The 19,841-nt window shown below is 37.8% G+C and overlaps 1 protein-coding gene across 1 annotated transcript in view; it reads left to right on the forward strand.

The window, feature by feature from the left end:
- The window catches only part of LOC128643759 (dual specificity protein phosphatase 22), a 34,313-nt gene extending 21,424 nt beyond the window's left edge, over nucleotides 1-12,889 (forward strand). The window contains exons 3-4 of the mRNA XM_053696578.1: nucleotides 975-1,146; nucleotides 11,858-12,889. Coding sequence (XP_053552553.1) covers nucleotides 975-1,146; nucleotides 11,858-12,043 — 358 coding nt within the window. The 3' untranslated portion in view covers nucleotides 12,044-12,889. The remainder of the gene's footprint in view (nucleotides 1-974; nucleotides 1,147-11,857) is intronic.
- Nucleotides 12,890-19,841: the final 6,952 nt, after the last annotated feature.

Below are 19,841 nucleotides of genomic sequence, written 5' to 3' on the forward strand. Positions count from 1 at the left end.
AGCGCTACCCAGGTGCTGAACTGAAAATGGGCCGGCTTCTATGCTTACATTAAAATAAAGATACTAAGAGAACAAAGAAAAATTGATAATAGGAGTAAATTAGAAAGTTGCTTAAAATTGCATGCTCTATCTGAATCATGAAAGTTTCATTTTGACTAGACTATCCCTTTAATATAACTGTGTTGGTTATGCATAACTGGGGAATGGGTAATACAATGATTATCTATCTTTTAAAACAATATTCTATTGTAGTCTGTCCCTTTAATCATGTTTAAACATATTTTTGCATGAAAAAGGTAAGGAAGTAATTTAAAGTGAAACTAGCATTAAGTAGATGTCTATTCAGTTAGTATTTGTTACATACTGGTTCATAGGCAGTGGACACTCGTTCCCACAGAAAGTTGTTTAATGTTGCATTGGATGTCTATCCTATAATATAAAAGGCCAGGTATGTTTGTCCGATGCAATCATGCACAGTAGAGACTGCACGTGAGACAAACATATCTGGTCGTAAGGAAGGATCAGTCAAGGCCATGAGGATCAGACAACAGAGAGCGTGGGCAGGAGCGTGCGGGGGGCCGTGTACATGGGCTTTAGGACTAGTTTGAAATAAATAAATAAATAACTAAATAAAACTCTAATATATTTTTAAACAATTCATTTTAGATGTAACAAAGAACATTTTGAATACAATATCCCTTTAAATTTTGAATCAGTTTAACGTGTGCCCTGTAAACTTGGTGCACTCATCTTTTTCAGCAATGAGCAACTGCAACAAAATACATTAAATACAAATTAAAACTTCAAGACAAAGACGCGTTTCAAACGTTATCCACAACAGACAACAGAATGAAATGCTGCTAAACTACATTGCTGAAACATATATTATTTACACTCATAACAAAGAAAACTAAAATGCTGCAAAGTACCAAACCTTTGGCCGCTAACCAATATTCAGTAATTGTGTTTTTCAGTTTGGCAGGAGTTTCTAGAAGTGTGACCTTAGTGGTAGCCTATGTCATGGCTGTCACAAATCTGGGCTGGGATGATGCGTTATCTGCTGTCAGAGGTGCAAGGACGTGTGCCAATCCGAACATGGGCTTCCAGAAGCAGCTTGAAGACTTTGGAAAACATGATATCCAAAATGTGAGTGGTAATAAGTCACTGTTGATTAACAGTAAGGCCTTTCTGTAGCTTCATTTAGTTCAGCTGTAGAGAGAAGGTTTTTTTTTTTATCCTGGACAATGTAAACCATGATTTAATCTAATAATAACACCATTCTCAAATTGAATAAAATGAAGATGTCTGGTCTTACACTGTCTAAAACATTGCAGGCTCGACTGCCCTGCACAGTCTGCTTAGTTACCACTTGACAGGCGTTGTATTCTATGTTTAAATGCTGACTCATTTCCACTAGACATGAAAAACATTCAAGGTCAAAAATACTTTTTTTTCCCTCCTCTTGCCACTAAAATGTAGTAAATGTAGTTTATTTACCATTTTAGACTCTTTTATTTATATATATATATATATATATATATACACACTATATATATATATATATATATATATATATATATATATATATATATATATATATATATGTATATATATATATATATACATACATACATTGCCCCACAAGAGAAAAAATCTATAACATACTATTTAAATAATTCAAATTGAATGAATGTTAGTAAATCTGTAACAATCACAATAGTTTACAGTACAGCTACCTAAGGGGATTTCTTAAAGGTATTAAAGGGAATAGTAAAATACTCTCACCTATATTACGAGTTCTGCGTTAGGAGGGGTGCAGTGCTAACGAGCAGTTGATGCTCACCGCTCACTTACAGGCAGCGCTGGTATTACAGGTCTTTACAAACCCGGCGTTAGCCGCAAAAAAGTGAGCGAAGAGCAAAATTTTGTTCCACATCTCACCTCAATACCAGTGCTGCTTACGTTAGTGGTGAGCTGGTAAAACGTGCGCGTGCAAGTTTTCCCCATAGGAATCAGCGGGGAGAGCCGGCTGAAAAAAAAACCTAACACCTGCAAAAAAGCAGCATAAAGCTCCTAACGCAGCCCCATTGATTCCTATGGAGAAATAAAAGTTATGTCTACACCTAACACCCTAACATGAACCCCAAGTCTAAACACCCCTTATCTTACACTTATTAACCCCTAATCTGCCGCCCCCATCATCGCCGACACCTACATTATATTATTAACCCCTAATCTGCCACTCCGACACCACCGCCACCTACATTATACTTATGAACCCCTAATCTGCTGCCCCCAACATCGCCGAACCCTACATTATATTTATTAACTCCTAATCTGCCGCCCCCCAATGTCGCCGCTACCTAACTACATTTATTAACCCCTAATCTGCCGCCCAGAACGTCGCCACCACTATATTAAAGTTATTAACCCGTAAGCCTAAGTCTAACCCTAACCCCCCCTAACTTAAATATAATTTAAATAAATCTAAATAAAATTACTACAATTAACTAAATAATTCCTATTTAAAACTAAATACTTGCCTATAAAATAAACCCTAAGCTAGCTACAATATAACTAATAGTTACATTGTAGCTAGCTTAGGGTTTGTTTTTATTTTACAGGCAACTTTATATTTATTTTAACTAGGTACAATAGTTATTAAATAGTTATTAACTATTTCATAACTACCTAGTTAAAATAAAGACAAATTTACCTGTAAAATAAAACCTAATCTAAGTTACAATTACACCGAACACTAAATTAAAGAAAATAATAAAATAATTACAAGATTTTTAGACTAATTACACCTACTCTAATCCCCCTAACAAAATAAAAAAGCCCCCCAAAATAAAAAAAAGCCCTACCCTACACTAAATTACAAATAGCCCTTAAAAGGGCCTTTTGTGGGGCATTGCCCCAAAGTAATCAGCTCTTTTACCTGTAAAAATAAAGTACAAATACCCCCCCCAACATTAAAACCCACCACCCACACAACCAACCCTACTCTAAAACCCACCCAATCCCCCCTTAATAAAACCTTACACTAACCCCTTGAATATCACCCTACCGTGAGACGTCTTCACCCAACCGGGCAGAAGTGGCCTGGTCCTCCAGGGTAGAAGTCTTCAACCTACCGGGCAGAAGTGGTCCTCCAGATGGGCAGAAGTCTTCATCCAGACGGCATCGTCTATCTTCATCCATCTGGCTCGGAACGGGTCCATCTTCAAGACATCCGACGCGGAGCATCCTCTTCAAACGATGGCCAACGATTGAATTAAGGTTCCTTTAAATGACGTCATCCAAGATGGAGTCCCTTCAATTCCGATTGGCTGATAGAATTCTATCAGCCAATTGGAATTAAGGTAGAAAAAATCCTATTGGCTGATGCAATCAGCCAATAGGATTGAACTGGCATTCTATTAGCTGATTGGAACAGCCAATAGAATGCCAGCTCAATCCTATTGGCTGATTGGATCAGCCAATAGGATTGAAGTTCAATCCTATTGGCTGATTGCATCAGCCAATAGGATTTTTCTACCTTAATTCCAATTGGCTGATAGAATTCTATCAGCCAATCGGAATTGAAGGGACGCCTTCTTGGATGACATCATTTAAAAGTACCTTCATTCAGTCGTTGGCCGTCATTTGAAGAGGATGCTCCGCGTCGGATGTCTTGAAAATGGACCAGCTCCGCGCCAGATGGATGAAGATAGAAGATGCGTCTGGATGAAGACTTCTGCCCGTCTGGAGGACCACTTCTGCCCTGTTGGATGAAGACTTCTGCCCGTCTGGAGGACCACTTCTGCCCGGTTGGGTGAAGACGTCTCACGGTAGGGTGATCTTCAAGGGGTTAGTGTTTTGTATTTATTTTAACTAGGTAGTTATTAAATGGTTAATAACTATTTAATAACTATTGTACCTAGTTAAAATAAATACAAACTTGCCTGTAAAATAAAAATAAACCCTAAGCTAGATACAATGTAACTATTAGTTATATTGTAGCTAGCTTAGGGTTTATTTTATAGGTAAGTATTTAGTTTTAAATAGGAATAATTTAGTTAATGATAGTTATTTTATTTAGATTTATTGTAATTATATTTAAGTTAGGGGGGTTAGGGTTAGACTTAGATTTAGGGGTTAATAACTTTAATATAGTGGCAGCGACGTTGGGGGAGGCAGATTAGGGGTTAATAAATGTATTTAGGTGGCAGCGATGTTAGGGATGGCGGATTAGGGGTTAATAATATTTAACTAATGTTTGCGATGCAGGAGTGTGGCGGTTTAGGGGTTAATTTATTTATTATAGTGGCGGCGATGTCCGGTTCGGCAGATTAGGGGTTAAAATATTATAGTGTTTGCGATGTGGGAGGGCCTCGGTTTAGGGGTTAATAGGTAGTTTATGGGTGTTAGTGTACTTTTTAGCACTTTAGTTAAGAGTTTTATGCTACGGCGTTGTAGTGTAAAACTCTTAACTACCTACTTTTAAATTCGGTACCAGGCTTGACAGGAGAGGGTCTACCGCTCACTTTTGGTTAGACTCGTAATACCGGCGCTATGCAAGTCCCATTGAAAATATAGGATACGCAATTGACGTAAGTGGATTTGCGGTATTTCCGAGTCTGGCCAAAAAAGTGAGCGGTGAGCCTGTCATTTCAAGACTCGTAATACCAGCGGGCGTTAAAAAGCAACGTTGGGACTGGCCAACGCTGCTTTTTAACCCTAATGCAAGACTCGTAATCTAGCCGTATGTGTTAGATGTTTTTATTACTACACAATTGACTCAAATAGTTTAAAACACAGCTAAATTCAGCTTTGTTCCAGCAATGTATTGACAATGATCCCCCAAATGTCACGATTTTCGCGGGACAGTCCTGATTTTAGGGGTCTGTCACGCTGTCTTTTTTTTATTATTCTATTGGGCCCATACTCAAAAGCAGCTGGCTTTTCTCTCCCAGGGTTAGATACCTGTTAGATTCTCTGTGGAAAAGGAATGGTGTGTGGGTTAAGCAGGAGTAAGAAGGCTTTATACCCTCTGACCTTAGGTAATGGTGACCTCTAAAAAGACAGTGGAAAAATCTTTGTATAAAAAGTTACAATGCTTACTGTGCAATCAGCAATAGTAGCAAATTTCACACTTCCGAATCCTATGTCACTTTTATCAAGCGGGATATGATATTGTATCACAAGTAGTTTATAAGCTGTAAAGACTTAGTCCAAGTGAAGTGCATAAATGTGAACACAATATAAAAAGTAGCAATTCCTTATTACTCACTGTACTGGCCCCACCGCCACAGGATAGCGGTTATCCTCTGTAAACTCCACCTCACCAGTCAGCCTAGCATCAGCTGTGAAGCAATGACTGAACACCTCCACGGCTTTCTCCTTCACCGCTCCTTAAAACAAGTGCTCCAAATATCGAGGTGAATAACTGTCTTACAGACTTACTGTTGTAAAACTTCCAAAAGCTTTATTCTGCAGTGAAAACAAACAGGGCAAACACCACTCCACACACCTCAATCGTCATCCGACGCATTTCCTGCAGCTACATGGCACTTCGTCAGGGATCCCTGACGAAGTGCCGTGTAGCGGTAGTTCAACATTTATTTTGGGTAGAATGAAAAGCAGAGGAGAGAAGGTAATCCTAGGTTGGTTTTCAAAGATCATCTGAAGCTATACAAGGTTGGAGACAGTCTAATGGAGTGTGTGAGAAGTCCTGGAGGCGAGAGAGGGACATAGAGATAATAGGAATGGAGAGACTTAGGTCAAAGGTTGATCGAAGAGGACATGTTGGGGAGTAATTGGAGATGAGAGAGGAAATATAGTTGATAATGAGGCTGTCGAGTGCTTTAAAGGTTAGGGTTAATTCTTTGAATGTATTCTGGAGTGTATGGGGAGCTAGTGTAGAGACTTGCAGAGCGGAGCAGTTAATATAAATCAGCAATTTAGGTGGAGGTCTAACTGACAGAGCCTTTTTACAGTAATCCTTTTACAGTAATCCAACTGAGAAAGGCAAATTATCAGAGGATATGCTGTTAAAAGAAAAAATCAAGGTAGGAAGAGAGGATGGTCAGCTGTGTCAAAGCAGCCGATAGATCCAGTATAATTAGTAAGGAATAGTGTCCCTTTGCTTTAGCTCTTAGCATATCATTTGTTATTTTAGTGAAAGCAGATTTTGTTTAGGGTGAAAACCATATTGTAGTGTGTTAAGTAAGTAAATGTTGTAATTTGTAAAAGCCTGATTTGTAACTTCAACTAGTTCTATATTTTGCCTTGTATGTTTTTGCAAATAAAACAAAAGTCAAGTTTGTATAGTTTTGACCCCTACCTGTTCCCTTACCTCTAAGGAAGCTTAGGGTGAAACGTACGTCAGTGGACCTCTATGAGAGTGTTGTCTGTCTTTTTAATTTGCTTTATTTAGTAGTTTTAGCAATGCATTTCATTTTGATATCATTATTGTAGGACACTTTGATAGAGCAAGACTGTTACAACCTGGAGACCTAACAAGGCATTGCTGGCTTATGTAATGCTAAAGTTAATTTTTTATATCCCGGATTGTAGGAGCTTAGGCTTTATATATTATACTTGCGGTACCTCAACTATTGATAAAAGGGAAATCACCTTGCTTATGTGAACATATGAGTTCCAGCTCATTTTGTTTATACATTAGTGCTAACATATATCCATATATTTGCTTATCAAGACTACTACTACTATTGTTTTAAGTGTTTTTAAAGTTAAAGTGCGAGTATGGCTGTGTATTTCGGTAATAAAGGATAGAATGAATTGGAATAACAAACACTAATAAGGCTATAATTATTTATCACACTGATATTATTGTTCTCGCTGGAATTCTATATGTGGTAGCAACTAGATATATGCACTTAGATCTGGAGTTGCACAGATCTTGGTGTGTTTCACTTGCACAAGAAGATAAGTCACCCCTTGCTCTGCCAAACCGGTCTCTAACCCTCACCCTCCTAATGGTCTCTGCCATCTTAGGTACTGACAGCTGTCTTCAAGTACAAAGTTTATACACTTATTTATTTTATTTATTAAATTGATTTATTAATGAACGTTTCTGTAGTGTAGTGGCTCCCCTGTCCAAGTGATCATACTGTAGGTGCCCCTCTCAAAATCCTTTACTCTAGTGTTTGCTGTTAAAATATTGTGTTAACGTAGTGATCCTTCCCCTTCCTTCCCCTCAAGCCAGGCAATATTTACATGTCATAATACGGCTTATACATGCAACCTAAAGGCAGATTTATATAATTTTTATATTTTTATATATGTAAATAGTACCCTCAGAAAGATAGTACAGTACTTAAAGGTAACGTGTCATTTTAAATAAATATAGATTATTATTTGCATTTTAGAACACAAATAAATGAAACCAACGGCACAAACAGATATGATTGAGACATACAGACAGGAAAAAATAGTAATTTTTGATAATTTTATTTTAATAAAAAATATATTAAGCCCCCAACACAAAACAAAGGCAATTTTTCCAATTTATTACTAACATGATTATACCCTTCACGACGAGTCCTTTACTGGTAGCCGGGGACTTTAACGTTCCCCTCAACCCATTGGTAGATAGCTCTAATCCAATCTCTTTTTTTACCCCAAAACTTATTGAAATCAGTGTGGTCCAATCTACACCTTCTCACACTCCACGATACATTGAGACTTTCACACCCAAATGTTAGGGACTATTCTTTTTTCTCGAATCAGAACAAGTCATACTCCCGACTAGACTACATCCTAGTGGATCATATGTTCCTAAGCTACTTAGAGTCCTCTAGGATCTCATCAACCACTTGGTCCGACCACTCTGCAGCTATCAGCAAGTTTCAGTGGCCTTCTAAACCCATTAAACCATTCATATGGCGTCTGGACAACACTATCTTATCTGACCCGTTAATTACCCAACATTTAGAAGAGGTACTCATAATTTTTTTCCGGGAGTTCTTAACACCAGACACTGATATTAGAGTAGCGTGGGAAACACATAAATGTGTCCTCAGGGGGGGAACTTATTAAAATCAAGGCGACAAAAAACAAACAACACCGGGAACAATACACACAACTCACCTCAGCACTCTCTGACATGGAACATGCACACAGGCTCGATCCTCTAAATGAAGATATTTTGAGAGAATTATCTAAACTTAGATCTAAGATAAAGGACATACTACATATTAAATCACAGAAACAAGCATTCTATCTAAAACAAACTTTTTTTTACTGAGGGGAACAAGTCAGACTAGATGCTGGCGAGAGCACTCAGACAAAAACAAAACTCTTCATATATACACCACTTGTTAAATGGTACAAACCAAAAGATAGAGGACTCAACTTCTATAGCTGAACTGTTTAGACTATATTACGTAAAGCTTTATGATTTGTTCCCCAATAGGAAAGCTTCGGAGCACGAGCTTGTGTGCACCTCATACCTACAACAGATTACAACACCAGTCCTACAACAAGAGATGATAGAATCCCTTCAAAGACCCATAGATGCTCTAGAATCAAAACTCTGAAGTTAGGGAAAAGTCCGGGCCCTGATGGGTTTACGGGCTTATATTTTAAAACATACAAGCAAATCTTATTTCACCACCTCCTTACCCTTTTCCAATCTATAGACTAAAATGTGCCCATGCCCCCAGGAATGTTAGAAGCCTACATAACGGTCCTGCCTAAGCCGGGCAAATCCCCAGACCAGCCAGCTCACTTTCGGCCTATTTCCCTCCTAAACGTTGACTTAAAAATGTATGCTAAAGTGTTGGCCAACAGGCTCAACAGCCAGGATCAAGCAGGCTTTGTACCTTTCCAAGAGGCCAGGGACAACACCACATGCATACTACAGATTATGCAATTTGTCTCTTTACATATAATCCCGATCCTCCTGTCAACGGACGCTGAAAAGCCTTTGATAAGTTGGACTGGACCTTTTTAAAACTCACTCTTCAGAAATTTGGTATCCCAGGGGAATTTATATCCAAAATATTTGCACTTTATGCTGATCCGACAACCAAAGTTAAAGTGAATGGCATCCTTTCTGACTCATTCCATATCAGAAACGGGACAAGACAGGGCTGCCCATTGTCCCCATTATTGTTTGTAATTTCTAAGGAGATCTTAGCGATTAACCTGAGGGGTAGCCCAGAAGTGAGTGGTCTGCAGATAAACCAAACACAATATAAAGCAACATTGTTTGCAGATGACCTGTTATTATCCCTGACAAATTCAAAACAATCCCTACCTGAGGTACGCATGCCTTTAGACTCATATGGTAAAGCATCTAATTATGCAATAAATTCTTCCAAATCAGAGCTACTCCCCATGGAAATGTCACCTGCAGATTGTAAAATATTGGAGGTTGACTACCCATACCAAATCCAACTTGAAACCCTAAAATACCTAGGGATACACCTATCCCCAAATTTGCAACATTTGTTTAAATATAATTATGAAAAATTAATTCATGAATTTAACTCTTTAATTGAAACCTGGCTTCCTAAGTCGATTACCTGGATTGGGAGGATTAATGTGGTTAAAATGAATTTATTACCTAAACTCCTATATGTATTCCAGACAGTACCTATTCCACTCCCAAATCACTTTATCCCTACACTGAAATCTATCACTAACTCTTACATATGGCGTAAAAGACCACAATGGGTGTCCAAAAAGACATTATTTTTACCACCAGCCAGGGGAGGCCTGGGAGTACCAAATTTTCAAGTATATAAGGACGCTACCACTCTCCAAAGGGTGTTGGACTGGTACTATCAGTCGACCACTTCATCTAAAGCTTGGGTCTCCCTAGAACATGACCTGACAATGATGCCCCAATTAATGAGCTACTGCTGGCTTCCCCTCAAGCACCGACCCTCCACGACCCAAAATTACCCCATCATAAAGGAAACCTTCAATGTGTGGTCTAAACAGATTTTAAAAAAAAACACCTCACTGTCCAGTATTCCTTCCCCTCTTACACCATTACTCTCAAATCCTGATTTCATAGTAGGATGTCAACTACAACATAAACCAAAACTAGACATTAATGGACTGCTACCAGTCTATCTGTTAACAGATCCAACAAAAGTAATCCCAATAACACAAATGCAAAATATAGGGAATGGTTTCTTTACTACCTGGCTGAGATATAAACAACCGGTCCATTTCCTCAATACCCATACAAATAAAGAAAATCTAGTGCATACTTGCACTGAATTTAAACAACTTTGTAGCGCACCTCACAACCAGCTCATACTATATCTCTCCTATATACTATTCTAAATTCACCGCCATTAGATCACCTCCCTTCTTATACACAAACATTGCAAAGAGACCTTCCGGGACAAATCTCAGTAGAAGATTGGAATAAAATCTTCAGAAATATTACTAAATCTTCTCACTTAACTTCCTTAGTGGAAGTCAACTACAAATTCTTAATGAGATGGTATTTGACCCCGCAACGTCTCCAATACATCTTCCCTCTAAAGTCCAATAGATGTTGGAGAAAATGTAACCAAGAGGGATCAATGTACCATATTTGGTGGTCCTGTCCTGGTATTCAACCATTCTGGCATTCTATAACCATAGACCAGCAAAATCCTGGGAAGTGATATTCCCCTAGACCCAATAGTCCTACTAATCCATGATACTGCCAAAATGCAATCCAAAACCCATACTAACTTACTACATATAGCGTTAAATAGTGCTAAGCAAGATATACCCCGGTAATGGAAACAGGAGACTGCCCCCACGGTAGACAAGTGGCTAGCCCAATTTTCATTAAATATAAGGTTTGAGAAATACCATTACCTTTCTATTAATCAATGGGATTTCTATTATGAGATTCTCTTTCTATGGGAATCAAGACCACGTAATTAATTAACCAATGAATATCGACAATCACGCAACTCCTCTAGGGTTACACCAAAGCCAAATGTTAACTATTTGTAATTAAACCTTGTACCAACTTGTGTGGGAACTTGCAAGAATAATGTCGGCAATTCTCCATGAGTCAATATTGACAGCTACTATAATGCTGTCTCTTCAACCTGTCCTGTATTATCTACGGGCCCAAGGACTTCATACAAGTGTTTCACACTTTGCTCTGCCTGCTGAATTATAAGGACTTTAATGTACATCAAAAGAGACACACTGTGAATGTTTTGATTCTCTGCTTGTGTTTGAATTTATTTCAATAAATCCTTTTTAAAATTTATATATATATATATATATATATATATATATATATATATATATATAAAGTCCATATTTGGAGATTTGTACCTGTAATGATATTTCATGTTCAATCATCTTCCTTATACAATTTGCAAGACATATTTCCAGACTTATAGGGAAGTTTAACCCAAAATATTTCTTTCATGATTCAGATAGGGCATAATGTTATACATCTTTCAAATTTACTTCTATTATATAATTTGCTCCATTTTCTTGGAATCCTTTTTTTGAATGAGCCTCAGTGCACTACTTGGAGCTAGCTAAACACTTTGGGTGAGACCGTGACGAGGCATTTTTCAAGAAAAGATGTCAAGAGAACAAAACAAATTACATAATAGAAGTCAATCGTTTTTTTTTTTAGTTTTTTTTTAATTAAATTGCTTGTTCTATATGAATTATAAATGGGACAAAATATTTTCATGTCGTTTTAATGTATTGTGTTGTTTCTCAGGGGACATTTTTTTTAACAAAAAGCTAAAAAAAACTTTCCTATAGTAATGTTTAATTTGAAAAGAAATTGTTTTAATGTCTTTAAATATATATATTTTAGTTATGCTAAGATTCATTTGTTTCCTTCTGTTTCTTTTTGGTCCAGTTCCGGAAATGGCTGAAAGATACTTATGGGGAAAGTCCATTTCTTGATGAGGAAGAAGCGAGACAACTTATTGCTAAACATAAGCAACAGGAAGCTGAATCTCAAAGTGCTGCCAGTTCAGGAAGGCAATGGAGTAGCCATTTAACTTCCCTATCATCTTTGTCTTATAGCACTACAGAGACATAAGTTTCTATAATATAAATATATATCTTTCTTTTGTATTGGCTGCCTGGCTTGTTAAAAAGGGACACTGTGTAAGAATATCTGCAGGATCCAAGTTGGTGGCTGACATTACATGACTTACATGAAGAGAAGAGGTTTAATATACCATAGTATCTGTTCATTGTAACTACTTTATACAACCCCCTAAATGTACATCACTGTTTTGCAGACTTGTTTTAGTCCCCTGAAATAAAGGCATAGGTTCCCCTCCCCCCCCCCACCGAATATTAACTTGGCCACTTTATGTGTGAGTTTGACATATAGCCCCTTAGAAGCCATGTGAGAAGTAAGCACTGTTTTCTGAATTTTGTGCTTCTATTTTTTAACACATAATTTAACATTTTCTACCTCAAAAAAGTTTATTTGCGCAGTTACCAAACCTTATCATTGTTTCCAACCTTAACCAATGACAGAGTTATTATTAGGATTCATATCGTTCCTGAACTTCCTCAGAGACCAATATATTTTAGCATTTTGCCAAATATGCTCAGGTAAAGCACGCAGTATGTTTAAACCACTTTCCCAAAGGCTCTATATCTTATTGTACATAACATACAAATGTAACATAGAAATGGGTATATTAAAACTAAGTTATAAACTGTGGTCATTTAATTTGGGGTAAAGACCTATTTGCAAAACATAGATTCAAAGAGCAGAACTATTTATTAAAATGTTTTGTTTTGATTTTTTTCTTTTTTTCATTTGCACTAATTGTTGGTGGAATAATTAAACTGTTTCATATGCCAGATTATCATTTTAAAATGATGTTTATATGATTGTATAATCAATAAAGTTACTTTTGAGAACATATGTATTACAACTTGTCTGCTGGACTGCTTTAACTGAGAGAACACAAATCTTACAAGAGCAGAGTTTTCTCTGCGGTTAGGGTACATGTTCTGGGAAATGCAAATGATAACTCTGTGGTATAATCTTTAGTTTCTGCAACTGTATATGAATCCCATTCTGCAGGCATATGTTATCATTATAGTAGATAAAGCAAACTGTCCCACAGGCATCTTCTGTCCTGGGAACACTTTTTACTCTAGTGTGAGACTGGTTCAACTAAATGTTCTATTTACATTTAAGGAATAATGTATGACTATGCAAGGGTAAAATATTTTGTGAAAAGTTAATCATTTTTAAAAATGCATTGTCACATGATTCAGGGGATTCTGATCACCTTCAGTCTTTGACTCTCCAACTTCAGACACACTGTTCATCCACTGATTCTAACCAGGATCTTGGCTAGTGGATATATTTGAAAACTGTGAACAGTTATCCTTCAGCTACTGTCAGCTGCATGTTAAACAAAACAGTGCTGATGTCATATTTTGCTTTACTGTGATCTCATGAGATTTCACTGAAATCTTTTGAGATTTCTTAGTAAACTTCTTTAAACTGAGGAGTGAAATAACATGGCTGTGCCTGCACATGCCAAATGCATGCTCCGTTGCAAGTCCTGAGACTAGCATCCTGATTGAAAGTTACCATTACAATAGGAAGTGTCTGCTGAGGAAATTTTGAGGTAAAATATCTTCCTTTTTTACATAGAGATTTTCAGGTGATATTCTCTAGTTAGCTTTTTTACAGCTATGTTGCTTCAACATTTGTGTATCATTTCCCTTTAAGTGAGCAAGTGTCTTTCTGCACACATTTCAATTGACAGGAGTCTCAAGAAACATGTCCACTGCACTCAGTGATTGCCCCTATACAACAAATTAGTTGTATAGGGGCAATCATAAGGGAAACCACTTTCCTTGCAAGCCATACTGTGGCGGTTTAAGCAATTTTCATATGGATCAAGGAGTGCACAAAGTGAGTTCACGTCTTCCCACACGCTTACCTAATTTGTTTTTCAGAAAACATGTTCATGGCCTTAAACTAATGATAGTGGCACTCAGCATGGGTGTCCAGAGAGGGGGCAAGAGGGGGCATTTGCCCCCCTCAGAGTTCTCCCCACCTGGAGTAAACCTGCAGGAAAAAAAAGACAATAGAATGTCCGTTTTTATGTCTTTTAATTTAATTATGTTTTACAGGAAGAAGCACAGTATTCTGGAGTTACAAAGCATTCTGGAATTTGAAGTTCACGATTTGCTTCTCAGTATTGTGTGAATGCAGTTTTGGACTCCAATTCCCAGCATGCATTATTTCCCTTCCTCTCCAAAGCAGCTTCCTCCCCTCATACACAGCAAGAAACTGTGTGAGCTTTAGAATCACTGCGCAGCCTCTTAATAAAGTGAGGGAAATTCAGGGAATGCTTGTTCATTGCTGGGCAGCAGCCTCAATAACAGCAAGCTAGAGTCTTTCCTGTAAGTAAATGTACAGCAACTGCAGTTGTGTGGAGAGGAGGGTGATATAAGAAATTGCATTTATTTAAGAAGGTATCTATCTGCTTGGTATGGTATATATAGTTGCCTTAATGTTTGCATTTACAGTATCTCACAAAAGTGAGTACACCCCTCACATTTTTGTAAATATTTTATTATATATTTTCATGTGACAACACTGAAGAAATGACACTTTGCTACAATGTAAAGTAGTGAGTGTACAGCCTGTACAACAGTGTAAATTTTCTGTCCCCTCAAATTAACTTAACACACAGCCATCAATGTCTAAACCGTTAGCAACAAAAGTGAGTACACCCCTAAGTGTAAATGTCCAAATTGGGCCTAATTAGCCATTTTCCCTCCCAGTTGTCATGTGACTCGTTAGGGTTACAAGGTCTCAGGTGTGAATGGGGAGCAGGTGTGTTAAATTTGGTGTTATCACTCTCACACTCATACTGGTCACTGGAAGTTCAACATGGCACATCATGGCAAAGAACTCTCTGAGGATCTGAAAAAAGAATTGTTGCTCTACATAAAGATGCACTAAAAGACAGAAAAAGATGTGACAAAACACACCAAAGTAGCGCCAATCCTTATGAAAAATAAAAAATGAAGTAATGTATTCTTGCCATTTGTCTGTGTGACATATATTAAGCGTTTTTATACTCTACATTTGAGTCTGCGCTCCTCTCCTCTGTTTTTTAGATTTTCTACATAAAGATGGCCTAGGCTATAAGAAAATTGCCAAGACCCTGAAACTGAGCTGCAGCATGGTGGGCAAGACCATACAGCGGTTTCACAGGACAGGTTCCACTCAGAACAGGCCTCGCCATGGTCGATCAAAGAAGTTGAGTGTACGTGCTCAGCGTCATATCTAGAGGTTGTCTTTGGGAAAGAGACGTATGAGTGCTGCCAGCTTTGCTGCAGTGGTTTAAGGGGTGGGGTTTCAGCCTGCCAGTGCTCAGACCATACGCCGCACACTGCATCAAATTGGTCTGCATGGCTTTCGTCCCAGAAGGAAGCCTCTTCTAAAGATTATGCACAAGAAAGCCTGCAAACAGTTTGCTGAAGACAAGAAGACTAAGGACATGGATTACTGGAACCATGTCCTGTAGCCCGATAAAACCAAGATAAACTTATTTGGTTCAGATGGTGTCAAGCGTATGTGGCGGAAACCAGGTTTGGAGTACAAAGACAAGTGTGTCTTGCCTACAGTCAAGCAGGGTGGTGGGAGTGTCATGGTCTGGGCCTGCATGTTTGCTGCTGGCACTGGGGAGCTGCAGTTCATTGAGGAAACCATGAATGCCAACATGTACTGTGACATGCTGAAGCAGAGCAGGATCCCCTCCCTTTGGAGACTGGGCTGCAGGGCAGTATTCCAACATGATAACGACCCCAAACACACCTCCAAGACAACCACTGTCTTGCTAAAGAAGCTGATGGTAAAGGTGATGGACTGGCCAAGCATGTCTTCAGACCTAAACACCATTGAGCATCTGTTGGGCATCCTCAAACGGAAGGTGGGGGAGTGCTAGGTCTCTAACATCCACCAGCTCTGTGATGTCGTCATGGAGGAGTGGAAGAGGACTCCAGTTGCAACCTGTGAAGTTCTGGTGAACTCCATGCCCAAGAGGGTTAAGGCAGTGCTGGAAAATAATGGTGGCCACTCAAAATATTGACACTTTGGGTACATTTTGGACATTTCCACTTAGGGGTGTACTCACTTTTGTTGCCAACAGTTTAGACATTAATGGCTATGTGTTGAGTTATTTTGAGGGGGACAGCAAATTTACACTGTTATACAGGCAGTACACTCACTACTTTACATTGTAGAAAAGTGTAATTTCTTCAGTGTTGTCACATGAAAAGATATAATAAAATATTTACAAAAATGTGAGGGGTGTACTCACTTTTGTGAGATACTGTATACTGCAGTGATTGAAAAAACACAAATCAATGTTTAATGTGTCCACATGGTCTTTTGAAGATGAGCTAAACTATTATTTCTAAAACCAAGTTATCTGCATAAAGTATTCACCATCATATATTGCTAAATAGAAAAAGGGAGATACAGAGTGAACATGGAGAAACAGCACAAGTGAAAAAGAAAAGCACAAAAACACTGAAAAATTGTGTGACAGAGAGAGAGATAATGGGGAAATATAGTGGACCATGTGAATTATATTTTCATGTATGTTTCAAATTCAGAATTTGACACTTATGTACTTTCTACTTTTTAGGTTTGGTCTGTTAACTATGAGTAATATTAAAGAACAGCAATATTTTGTATATGGATCTAAAGGACAATTCTTATATCTGAAGCCCTGTTTTAACCCAGTTACTACTAGAAAGATCTGATGAGGACCTGCTCCATATTAAAGGTACATGAAACCCAAAACATTTCTTTCATGATTTAGGTAGAACATACAATTTAAACAACTTTCCAGTTTACTTCTATTATTAAATTTGTTTCAGTCTCTTGGTATCATTTGTTGACAGTAATACACAACTGAATACATGGGTGAAACAATGACAATCATTATATATATATATATATATATATATATATATATATACAGCCACCAATAAACAGCTAGAACCTAGGTTCTTTGCTGCCCATGAGCTTATATAGATAAACCTTTCAGCAAAGCATAAGAAGAAAAGGAAGCAAATTAAATAATTGAAGTAAATTGGAAAGTTGTTTACAATTTTATGCTCTGTCTAAATCATGAATTGTTAATTACGACTTTACTGTCACTTTAAATATGTTAAAATAAAAATGCTACTTTAGCCTACCTCCCAACATTTCAATATTCAAAAGAGTGACATCCCCCCCCCCCCCCCCCCCGCCACGGCAAAAATGTGAAATGTGGTGGGAAGGAGCGGGGGCGGGGCTAAAAAAATCATAAGACCAAAGTAATATAAATGCAATTCTAAATAAAATCATATCTTTTAATACACTTAGGCAGCAAATCAAACACAAGCTCAAACCACTGGTATAGCTATGTGATCTCTGTATTTAATTAGCCTTTGCAAAGACAGTGCTAAATATTGTTATCTTAATTGGACATTTAATAATAGATTCTTTAAAACTGCTTTCTGCTTTCCTTATTAATATTCTAGGTTCTGGTCATTAAAGGGACACGAAACCCAATTTTTTTTTCTTTCATGATTTAGAAAGAGCATGCACTTTTAAACAACTTTCTAATTTACTTCTGTTATCTATTTTGCGTCATTCTCTTGATATCCTTTGCTAAAAAGCATATCTAGATAGGCTCAGTAGCTGCTTATTGGTGGCTGCACATAGATGCCTCATGTGATTGGCTCACCAATGTGCATTGCTATTTCTTCAGCAAAGGATATCTAAAGAATGAAGCAAATTAGATAATAGACGTAAATTGGAATGGTGTTTAAAATAGTATTCTCTATCTGAATCATGAAAGAAAACTTTTGGGTTTAGTGTCCCTTTAAAGTTAGCAAAAATGCAAAGTAACACACTACAAAGCATACACTTACATATGCACATACACACACACTACATAGCATACACTTACACATGCAGATACACACACACTACATACCATACACTTACACATGCATGATGCAAATACACACACACTACAAAGCTTACACTTATACATGCAGATATATACACACACACACACACACACTACATAGCATACACTTACAAATGCAGACACACACTACATAGCATACATTTATACAGGCAGATACACACACACTACATAGCATACACTTACACATGCAGATACACACACACTACATAGCATACACTTACACATGCAGATACACACACTACATAGTATACACTTACACATGCAGATACACACACACTACATAGTATACACTTACACATGCAGATACACACACACTACATTGAATACACTTACACATGCAGACACACACTACATTGCATACACTTACACATGCAGACACACACTACATAGCATACATTTATACAGGCAGATACACACACACTACATATCATACACCTTTCACATGCAGACACTTACTACATAGCATACACTTATACATGCAGATACACACACACTATGTAGCAAACACACATGCAAGCACACACAGCATAGCATACACTTATACAGGCAGATACACACACACTACATATCATACACTTATACATACAGATACACACACACACACTACATAGCATACACTTATACATACAGATACACACTACATAGCATACACGTATACATGCAGATACACACACACTACATAGCTTACACTTATACATACACACACACACTACATAGTATACACTTACACATGCAGATACACACACCTCATAGCTTACATTTATACATGCAGACACACACTACTTAGCATACACTTATACATGCAGATACACACACACACACTACACAGCTTACACTTATACATGCAGATACACACACGTACACACTTATAGATACAGATAGACACAAACACTACATCAATATATGGGTATCTGTAACTCATTTTATGGGGTCCTGGGGTTGGCAAGCACATTAGCTGTCAGTCTGAGGCTGCCACTGTTCGTTACCCTGGTGTTAGCACTGCTCATTGTATAAAACTGAAGGCATGCTAGTATTATCACCAGGTGTAGACGTCATCATTACCTGAGGTCAGAGGGTATACAGCCTTCCTACTCCTGCTTAACCCACACACCATTCCTTTTCCACAAGGAATCTAACAGATATATAACCCTGGGAGAGAAAAGCCAGCTGCTTCTGAGTATGTGCCCAATAGAATTAAAAAAAAATGCATGGGCAATGCAGGACAGATGGCTAGCAACCCGGGACAGCAGGACAGACCCCCTAAAATCGGGACTGTCCTGCGAAAATCGGGACAGTTGGGGGTATGCTTTAGCCTTTTTAAATATTTAATTGTCATTATTAGATGCTGATTGGTAGGTGTGTTCACTGCACAGAGCATATGTACCTGTCAACACCTGTTTAAAAGCAGAAAACTACATAGTGTGTGGATGTGGGCATTAAAAAAAAAAGCCAGCATTTTATAAACTGCTACAAGGGTAATTCAAAAGGGTACAGCTGTGTTGCTTCCATTGTCAAGCTAGAAGGGCATATATAATTTGAAAATATTTTTAAATTTATCTTTTTATCTTTTTTTATCTATGTGTTTTCCCGGCAGTCAAGGGGTGTAAAAACTGTTCTCTACTTCTATAGTGGTAAACTTATTGCTATGTCTATATCACTGGAAATCGGTGGGTGTAAAACAGTTCAAGATTTCCATAGTGGTTAAAGGGACAGTCTAGTCAAAATTAAACTTTCATGATTCAGATAGGACATGTTTTAAACAACTTTCCAATTTACATTTATCATCAAATTTGCTTTGTGCTCTTGGTATTCTTTGTTGAAAGCTAAACCTAGGTGTCAGGTATGCGAATTTCT

This window comes from Bombina bombina, unplaced genomic scaffold, assembly GCF_027579735.1.
Source record: "Bombina bombina isolate aBomBom1 unplaced genomic scaffold, aBomBom1.pri scaffold_1042, whole genome shotgun sequence".
In the NCBI taxonomy this organism is placed as follows: domain Eukaryota; kingdom Metazoa; phylum Chordata; class Amphibia; order Anura; family Bombinatoridae; genus Bombina; species Bombina bombina.